The sequence below is a fragment of the Ammospiza nelsoni genome, chromosome 8 (genome assembly GCF_027579445.1).
Source record: "Ammospiza nelsoni isolate bAmmNel1 chromosome 8, bAmmNel1.pri, whole genome shotgun sequence".
Lineage (NCBI taxonomy): Eukaryota > Metazoa > Chordata > Aves > Passeriformes > Passerellidae > Ammospiza > Ammospiza nelsoni.
This window is the reverse complement of record NC_080640.1, coordinates 23,067,469-23,077,873: the sequence shown is the minus strand read 5'-3', so window position 1 is coordinate 23,077,873 and position 10,405 is coordinate 23,067,469. Positions and strand designations below refer to the sequence as shown.

General features: G+C 45.6%; 1 protein-coding gene across 2 annotated transcripts in view; it reads left to right on the top strand.

Annotated features, from left to right (window-relative positions):
- Positions 1-7,087: 7,087 nt before the first annotated feature.
- Positions 7,088-10,405, top strand: part of DLG5 (discs large MAGUK scaffold protein 5) — a 97,673-nt gene continuing 94,355 nt past the window's right edge. For both annotated transcript variants that reach the window (XM_059477146.1, XM_059477145.1), the window contains exon 1: positions 7,088-7,940. In XM_059477146.1, the coding sequence (XP_059333129.1) occupies positions 7,640-7,940 (301 nt within the window). In that variant the 5' untranslated portion in view covers positions 7,088-7,639. The remainder of the gene's footprint in view (positions 7,941-10,405) is intronic.

The window sequence follows — 10,405 nt, the reverse complement described above, 5'->3', positions numbered from 1 at the left end:
TAGATCTCCATTTACTTTTGTTTTTAGCCTGTTTCTGCTTTCTTCTTCAGCCTTCCTACTTAGCTGGCACAAATATCTTCTGCCTTGCATGTGTTTGTATGTGTTCTGTTGAAAATAAATGTGGGGAAGGATGAGCAGCACAGCAGCTTGGGAAGTCACTGGCAAATGCAGAATCAGTGAACTCTTGCTGCTACAGACTTAGGAAGACCTGGGGAAATCTTTAGACTCTGTACTTTAGATTCAGTCTGTGAAAGACTTAAATTAGAATAGTCTTGCCTGAGCATTATGGTTGTGAGAGCAGATGAGAGAATCATCAAGGTGAGTGAAGGGACAATGCTTGTGAAAACATACATGTTATAAGGAGTACTTACTTGACAGGATGTGGGGATTAAAGAATGTGATTACCATCTGCTGTGTGTAGTTCTTTTCATTCTTTCATCTTCCAAAGAAAGTCAAAAAGGTTAATAGTTGGTGCTGTTGCAGTCAGCTGCAAGGCAGACACTGACTTGAGCTGGAAAAGGAGAGGGCAAAGCAGTGAAGCTCTAGGCTGCCATTAATGATCTTGGAAGGGGAGGGTGGCAGCTCTGAAGGCGAGTTAAGGGGGAAAAAATTCTAGGAGTACAAATAGCCCATGGTAAAAAGGATGATATTTGGCTTGCCTTGCTGATGAAGTGTATTTGTGCTTTATGAAATATCCCTAGCAGATCTGGAGACTTCTTATTTTGGTTATTCTTTTGCATAGTCTTTTTATTACCGAACTGGGGCTTAATCCAAATCCCCTGGAAACCAATTAGAGATCTCAGCAGAACTGGATGAGCTTTGATATATGCATTATATTAAATATTTCTATCCATCAAACTCCCACCAGTTAATCCATCTTTATAAGTTTCAAACAGTTGAACAACACTTCTCTAAACTGCTGCAGACTTGATTCAAAAAGAATAATTTTAACCTAAATTCTTTTTAAGGCTTCTATGCCACTCAGGCCTTTGTCTCAGATGTTTCTCCTTATTCTGGGCTGTGCTGAATATGCTCTTTTCCATTTTGTATGGAGGTGTGCATTTTCTGTTTGTCTGGGGAGTTGTTTTCGTTGTTCAATTTTGACAAATCTTGGTATTTGTAAAATTTTAAATTCTAAATTATTTTTGTGCTATTTTTCTTTTAAAAAAACTAATTTGAATTGCTGAATGCTTAATTTTTACATTTGTGTTATGTGTGGGAAAAATACAAGACAGGTTGAAGATCTGTAGTTTGTTTTAAGCCAGATGATCAAACCTAGTGGAAGCTGGTAATGCAGCTGCCACTGTGCCAAGCTGAGACATTATTTCATTCTGGAACTCTCTGATGGCTTTCCCATCCCTCCAAGGCACGTAGGCTGAAGCAGAGACTGGAGTACGTTTGCCTTTCAAATGAGAGTGTAATTTAGGTGTTACTTCATTTCACATTTGTTACTGTTTGCCGAACTGATTTCAGTTAAGTCCAGTATTTTTGTCATTTTAACCACCCTTCAGTCTTTAAGTTTCATCTTGGTCCATGGTCTGCTTTGTCTGAGCAAATTGACTACAGCAAGTTGTACAAGGGTTTCTCTTTGACTTTATTCTCACTGTCATCCCAATGTTTTGTTTTCCTCCTACAAAAATCTTTTTCCTCTCCTGCCCAAGGAATATCCTGCAATATTAAAAGTAAAAATTTCTTCTCCAATCAGAAGCATATCGAATTTATGTGGTATTTCTGTAAACAGAAATCCATGTGTCACTGTCAAGTAGCAGTTCAAGTCTTAGCATGAGTATGACACATGATTTGATGCAAATTTTTCAATGTTCTGACCATCTACCTTTGTCTGGCTTTCACAAGCATTTGTAAAACTCTACAAAATCCATTTAAGTACACTAGAAATGCTTCTCCTCTCTCATAAACCAAGTGAATTCAGAATGCTAGAGCATTTATTATGAAGCAATAATAATAAATCCCCTCCAGCTCCCTACAATCCTGTTTCTCTTCTTCCACACATGAGGAGCTTTTGCAGTTCAACCCCATCTGAGTATTGGTCTGTTGCCAAATGTGGATGTGCTGGGTTCTGGGGTTTTTTAAGAAATGGGCTGCCACCTCTTATCCCCTTGGCTTCAGCATTGCAAAATAGATGAGCTGTGGGATGGGTTCTTCAGGCATGTGTGGATAGACAGGTGTTGCACAGCATCTAGAGAGAGAATCACACTTGCATGCACACCTGTCTCCATTGTCTCAGGGAGCTCTTTGGGCTTGGACTAGAGACACTTGGACTACCCTGGAATTTTGGAGGTATATTGACTTTTCTGGAGCCATTTTGTTTGAGTTCAGTCATGCCATGATCAAAGCACTGCCCCTGGAGTCCCTGGAAAACTTACCTTGTATTTGACATGGATTCAACTCTTAAACCCTTGTACGTCAGTGAGCAGGGCAGCTATTGCTGTGAAAAGTACAAATGTCATTCTTAGAGCTAAGAGATGCAACATAAGGAAATGCTTTTGCTTCTTCAAGAGCCTTTAGATTGAAGTTGCATTTGAAAATACTCATTGCTGACAAAACCAATGAAGATGGTGAAAATGCACTGAGGCATTCTCTGGAATCTTTACTATTACATTTGACTATCTTCTTCAACTGCAGTTTGGGTTTTCTTCCTACAAGCTCCAAGTTTTTGCATGGCTTGTTTATAGAAGTTGCCCATGGATGTTTAGGGCACCCATTTGCTTTTATCTCCCTGTTAGTGCTAAAAGAAGTAAAAGCAAATGATTGGTATAAATAATCTTTTGCCTTGACTTGAAAAGTGACCTAGAAACTGAACCAATAACAAGCTGCAAGCAACAGCTTTCAAAGGAGCTGTTTAACATCTGCTTGCTTATAGAAGTTAACCACATCACAAGCCAGCCCAGTCTCCCAAAGAAAATTAAATCATGCCCCTGGTCTGTTCTAAGCAGATGGGTACTGGGGATTTGCTTGCAGAGTGTCTTCCTTATAAAAGCTGAAATCCTTTCACCCCTGCAGGACTGCCACCACAGGGTTTCTGCTTTTCTGTTGCTGCCTCTTTTTGGAAGCAGTTGTCTGAGAAACAGAAGTGATTGCATGTATTCACAGCTCCAGGAGGAGATGATTTACCTACCATTTTCTTCTCCCCCTCCTCACCCCAAACAAACAAATACCCTTCCTGCCAGCTATTCTGCTCTTGAGGAAGGCCTTTTCTTTCTCTTTTAACAAGCTGATTAAGTAAAACAAGTTTATTTGCTTTTTGAGCAGCCCAGGGGGGAATCTAAAACCTTCAGCAAACAGAGTTTGCTTTCTGTTGAAGCTTGTTGAAGCTGACTCAAATAACTGTCTCATCTTCATTTGCCCAGAGTGGGAAAAGACCATAATAATTTCTATCTGAAAACTGCCTAGTGCAGTACAAGATGAAGTGACTAGTAGGTTTTATAGCTACAAAAAAAAAAAAAAAAAAAAAAAAAAAAAAAAAAAAAAAAATAATAGTGGCAACATAATCCTCTGGTCTGCTTTCCCTCATATGGTATGTCACGGATGTTCAGTGAAGAAAGAGCTAAAACATTTCCTGAAGTTCACAGTTACACATTTTTGGGAAGATAAATGATCCTTGTGCTTCTGTGAGTGTCCAACAGCAGCTCCCTCAGTCTGCAGCTGCAGCAGGAGCTCTGAGGAGCTCAGAATTTATGGGCATAGCCCATTCCTGGATACGATACTGCCAGGTGAAATATCTTCCCTGGGCACTGCTCAGACTTCTCACATTATGGTTTGGGTTTTTTTTAATGGCTAAATGAGATCCTTTGATCTGCTGGCACATTAAAGCAGCACCTTACTATCCTGCAAATGCTAATTAATTGTCTATCAGTTATATTAATATAAAAAAAACAAGCTGCTGTTGAGAGCTGCTTAGCTGCTAGTGTTTTGTGTTACACCCATGACCAAGTCTCTGTGGTGTTCACGTTGTACCTAAAGAGCTCTAATCTTGGTGGTTTCTTGTATTTTTCATATGCCTGTCTTGGAGATTGCATAACCTTCCTTCCATTAATTTATGGTAAATTTCTCAATATTTTTCTCTAAACCTTCATCTGATGGTTTGAATCACATGATTACATGTGTGGCTTTTGTTACAAAGCTGTTTCTGGGATGCACAACTGCCACTGGAGCCTGAAGACCTGTATCCTAAGGGCTCCAATACCAAAAAGCAACTGAAATGTCTACCATGTACTTAAACTAAATTTTAAAATCCTCTAATCTTGAAGAAAATCCTCTGGTTTTGGCCATTAGAATGTGTGATTGGTTCAAACTAAGGATTTTGAGGAGGGGATTTACCAGGAAACCTACAGCAGCAGAGCTGCTGCTGTGACTTGGGCAGCAGTAAGCAAGCAAAGAAGGAAATGTTTGAGGAGTGACAACTAATTTTGCACAGAAGACTACTGTCCAATGAAAAGTTCCATTAGAATGAGTATAATAAGCCTGTTTTAAAGCCTAGATAAATCTAAAGGGTGTCCTATCAGAAAATATCAGCATTCTGGCATACTGTAGTGATCTGAATTTGGGTCACTGTATAACTTTTGGCATAATAAATTTGCCTCCATTTCCTAACTTGAGTCTTCAAAATATACCCATGTTTTATGAAAACTTTCCCTGCACTTGCTAGAGAAGGTCTACACTGAGTTAGGTAACAGCAAGGTCCCTCTCTTAGACAGGCAAGGCTCTGACAGCTGGACCCATGGAAGAGACATTTGTGCAATGAGAAATTTATCTGCATTTTTCTGAGAGCAGACTTACCATTTGCAAGACAAATGCAATGTTAGAGACTCAGATACGACAAAAAGGTAGAAACTGCATTTCCAAAAAGAAAGAAAGAAACCTGGTACAACAGAGATCTATCTGCTACATGGCACTGCCTGAGAAGGGCAACAGGCATATGCATCGGCAGGCAAGGCATGAGGAAAAGATCAATGTTTTATTTTGCAGAGAAGGCAAAGGACTAAGACACACTTCTGGGAGAGGCAGGAGCAGCAGTACCTAGAGCCACCACTTCCCTCTCGGTTTTGAAATGAGACTCAAATAGCCAAGTTATGCCCTGCCTGAACACTACCATTCCTGTGTTACTGTAACCCCTGGTGAAAGGTGCTCTTCAGTGCCCAGTCAGGAAGAGGAGGGAACTCAAGATTGTCTTTATTATTTCAAGTAGCAGAGAACAGCTGCATCGACCTAGAGCAGGGCTCTTAACATAATGCCTCTTAATGAAATTTGATGGCATGTTTCCTTTCCTTTACAGGAAACTGTTTAAGCACATACACAGTACAATAATATTGTTAAAGGAGATTAGCTGAGATTAGAAAGTCTTTAAAAAAGGACATATTTGAATAACTTGTGCAATCTTTCTTCAGTCTCCCTGTGCATGTGCCTTCCAAAAGCTTTGCATTGCACAGTGTCCTGAGGCAGGCACAGAGGGCCCTGCTGTGGCACTGGCCAAGGGAGGCGTGCTTAGTGGGTGACACCAGGCAGCTTTCACTTCTCACCCGTGCTGGGAGGCCAGCAATTAATGCACTCCGGTTACCTAGCACTTGTGGATTCTGCAATTACTTGACCTGCAAAACTGCCCAGCTTTAACTAGAGAGAAATAGGCAGATTTTCTTATAAATTCAAATAGACGAGAACTAACATAGTTTGCAGGAATTTGTAGCATTAGTCCTTAGACAACAAAGGTAACCTCTGTGTATTTTGCATAGCAAAGAAAGTTGTTGAAAAAAAACATGGATGCAAAATTAGAAGAAATTAATTTACAAGAGCATTAAATAAAAATGAATGTACCAAAAAATAAAAATGAATAGGCCAAAAGCGAAGATACTTATTTCAAAATCACCCCGTAGTTTCAAGTATTGTTGTAAATAATGACTTAAGGTTGAAAACAATCCCTAACTCCTCTTATTCTCTGTCTGCCTTTGCCAGAAGTAGAATGCCTAGCACAATTGCATTTCTCTCATGTTTTCACATGAGAGAAATCATCATCTACTGAGCTATATAAAGTGGCTTGAAACTCAGTTCAGGACCTGAATTCTCCCACCAGGTGCGTTGACAGGAAATTTTAGGCAACAAAGGCTGTCCTTTGTACCTCACTGAGTCCAGGTCTCTGGACATTAAATAAACCGCAGGGTTAGTGGGACCGGAGACTGTCAGATAATTGCAGTTTTTTCTTGATATAATTGGGTTACCACCACAACCAGTAAAGCCCTTTCAGTTTAACTGAAATGTATGAAATGTGAATTTAAGATGAGAACTGTTTGTGGTCATTCTGCAGTCTGTTTGCAAATTAAGCTAACATATGGTGCAAGTGATGTTGGCAGCCCTTTTACTTTCAGACAGAAAAGTTGTTACTCTCCTATTTCTTTGATAAACAATTGCGTCCCCCTGCTACGGCTGACTACGGACACATCTGTACTCTATTCGTCAATTGCATGGTCTCTGGTCATTCATAAAACGCTGAAGAAATTTACAAGGGAGATGAGCCAGCAGCTATTACTAGTGTTTAGTAATAGCTTTGCAAACTTTTGTTTTTGCAAATTCTAATGGACAAAGCCCGTAAGCAGTCTGTTACTATGTTGACGTTTAGCTTTTCCCGGTTTAGGACGAAATAAACCTTGCCGCCTGGAGCTGCCGCCCGGTGCCGACTCCGGCAGCCTCAACAGGCGGCCGCTCCCGCCTTGGGAGAGGGCAGCGGCACGGCCCGCCCGGGCCCAGCCCCGGCCCGTCAGCAGCGCGGCAGCGCCGCCTTTGTCTCGCCGCCGAGACACCCGGCCCGGGCACCCCGTCCTGGCCCGGCGGAGCCCCGGAGGGAGGAGCGGCGGAACCTCGGGCAGGCCGCGCCGCGGGTCCCTCCCCGGCCCGCCCCGCTCGGCGCCGCACGGGGACCGGGGGCGCCCCTGACTGACGGCCGGGGGCGGGCGGCGGCCGGGCCGGGCCGGAGCGGGCCGGGGGAGCGGCGGCCGCTGCGGCGGGCGGGCGGCGCGGGGCGGGCGATGCGATGCCGCAGCCCCGTCTCGGCGCAGGCGGCAGCTTTGTGTAGCCAATATGGCTGCGTGCGCCCGCCGATGAAAGGAGGCGCCTGGAGCTGAGCCCGTCTCCCCGCACCCCCTCCCGGCCGTGTGGCTGCGGCGAGCGGCGGAGAGAAGTTATCCCGACTGCCCCGCGGGGGTGCGGGGTGCCGGGAAGCGGCGGCGCTCCCCGCGGCTCCTGCTCCCGGCGGTCGCCTCCCGCGGACAGGCGACAGGAGGAGGAGAAGTTGTTTCGCCGCCCGGGGGGGCGGAAAGGAGGCGAGCGGGGCGCCAGACGGAGGAGGAAGAGGAGCAGCAGCCCCTGACGGCGGCTCGCCCCCCGCCTGCTGGAGGAGGAGGAGGAAGAAGAGGAGAAGGCAAAGCCGCCCTCGGCCCAGGTCCTGTCCCGGCTCCGCTCCTCCTCTCCGGACGAAGTTTCGCCGGGGGCCGCTGCGGGGGCGCGGGGTGCCGGAGGAGGGCGGCCGGCGGCGCCCGCCCCGCCTCGGCCCGCGCCTCCCCGGGGGCGGCGGTGGCGGAGCGGCGGGGCCGGGGGCGGGCGAAGTTTGGCCGGCGGCGGCCCTGCAGCGGCCATGGAGCCCAAGCACAAGGAGCTGCTCGCCCAGTGCCGGCAGAGCCTGGCGCAGGCCATGACCGAGGTGGACAAGGTGGTGGAGCTGCTGGAGGCCGCCGGCGCCCTCGGCCCCCGCGACCTGCGCGACCTGGAGGCGGCGGGCGGCGGGAAGGCCGAGCTGCTCATCGCCCTGCTGCTGGGCAAGGAACGGGACCACTTCCAGGACCTGCGGGTGGCCCTGGAGAAGACGCAGCCCCACCTGCTCTCCATCCTCTACCTGAACGGCGTGGCGGGGACGCCGGCCGCGGCCGAGACGGGCGGTGAGTGGGGCCGGGGGCGCGGGGCGGGAGCGGGAGGAGGCGGCGGCTGCCCCCGCCCACCCCCGCCGGGGCAGCGCGGGCCCCTCGGGCCCCCCGCCCGAAGGTGGGAAGGGAGCGGGCGGGGGTCCTCCTTTTCCGGTGGAGAATAAAACTCTCCCGTGTTTGCTCTTGGGCTCTCGATGCTTGTTTTCTGCTTCCGACCCTTTCGCTTTCTGTCCTGGCGGGAGCACTGGTACTGGTCCCCGAGAGGTGCCGCGGATGCTGCTCCTTGCCCTTTGGAGAGGCCAGGCTAGCCCGGTTCTTGCGGCTGCTGCCGTTCCCCTAAGTCGGCTGTCGGCTGGGGACCCGGGAAACCCGAACCCCGAGGGGTTTTCTCCCCTAGCACCGACGCCGGTGGTGTTCCACAGCCGCTCCTCGGCCGGGCAGAGCCGAAACTCCCCCGTGCAGCCACTCTGCCGGAGTTGGCCGGCGGGCAGGGCTCCAGCACATGTGCCTTGGAGTAAATCTCGTAACTCGTTCTCTGGACAGCCATGTGTTTGTTTGAGGCTATATTGTAGTAATTCTTCTTGGCGGTTAGAAAAGGGAAGAACATTGATTATAACAGATTAGAACATTGATTTAACTGCAAATCCAGACGAGAAGATTTTGGGTGTAAAACACCTCCTTAAGTAAGTTGGGCTTTGATCCACAGGTCTTTCCCTGTTCTCCTCCCTCCAAAACAAGTCACAGCCTACTTTCATGTGTACAAACCAAAGCTTTAAAATTACAATAGTTGACAGTATATAAGGTCTTGCAAGTGCAGCTCTGTTTCTAAATAAAAAATTGGAGTAAATGGTAATTCTGTATTAAAGTGATGTGCAGGTATCATTATCCAGCGCGACCCAGTTGACTGATTCAGAAATGTGGGGTCTCTCCACTGTTGTCACTGGGTTCAGGATTTACAGTGTCACTACCTATTTTACATAAAGAAATGCTTTCAAAGGGCTTCCTGACTCTTACAAATGATACAATTTCTTTAAGAAAACAAAGCCCTTTAAGAGCTGCTTCTGTCTGGAAAGTAGTCCTTGCATGTGTGGTTGCACTGTGTACTGTGCCCTTGCTTGAATGATGCTGTGGATGGTAAGAGTTCTGTAAATGCAAATGCTTGGGGGTCTTAGGTTTTGTTTTATTTCAGTGTAGTGTAGTGTATGGCCTTTTCTAATGAATATATGGCAGGACCTCACAAGATGGGGGAGAAATGGACTGAACAATAGACCTCAATACTTGAAACATTATGTGGTCTGACATCAATGGGAGATGAGGGCACTCGCTGCCTTCCAGAATGGCATCCATGATGGCTTTGTATGGTTAGAGTAAAGCTCATTCTTGTCTTGTTGAGAAGATGAATTGATGGTACTGTGCTACCAGCACTCCCCAGGCTTAAAATCAAAGGTGTAAAGTATGAAAAGTAGAAAAAAAATAAAGTGTATGTTGGATGCAGTAATAGTCTTAATTTTTAAAATGCAAGTTGGAATCGAAGAATGTCTCACAACACAGAATTTTCCAGGGAAAAGTAGTTTGATTGTCACAGTGAGCTATATCCTGTTTGACTGACTGTGTTCTGGAGGCTTAATCTGAGTTAAACTAATGTGTGTGGGGAATAGTGTTTCCTAATGTGATGAGTTTTAAAATGTTATTGCTTTCATTTATCAATGGTAATGAAAGCTAACTTTGAGAGTTTTCTTGTGATAAACATGTTTAAAAATTAGTTCACAGGAGATTGATGACAGCGAGCTTATTTAATAGTAGACCATAGAAAGGTAGTGGACCTGAGCCTTCAAATATTGGTGCATATATTCCAGCACCCCCCTGAAGAGGTGTTATGACAATTAGTCATGAGACTGCTTCTGTGTCCACTGAAAATCTCTGGTAATCCTGGTCTTTTTGTGCGTTTGTCCTGGATGTGTTTCACAAAGAGTTCATGTTTGAGGGTAACTGTGATGGAAAGGTTCATGTTGAACATGTAATCAGTTTTATTCCAATATCTCCCTCTAGGAAGTTTGACCACCCCTCTGCTCTTCTTGTGCCATTTGGGAGTTCTACTCCTTTTCACTGGAGATATTGGAGGTGGATGAGTCAAGTCACTTTTTGTTTTTTGGCAAGAAGTAAGATGTACATGTGGCAGTGAGAAGTGCTGGATTATGTATTTAAAATACCAAAGTGAAACAGCCCATGTCACGTAAAATGCCTTTATTCTTACAAGTAAAAAATATATATATCAAACATCCCTTTGATTAAACCTGTAGAGGTGAATAAGTTTGAGTTGAATAAGTTTTTTACATACAGTAGTGTGTGTAGAAATGATAGCTTACAGTGGTAGATGTAATTTTAATATTGTTTAGAAGAGGAGGCTAATAAAATGCATATCACCTGAATGCTTGTTGGAGATGATAACTATTTGTAATCAATAATGTCTTGTAGTGGTG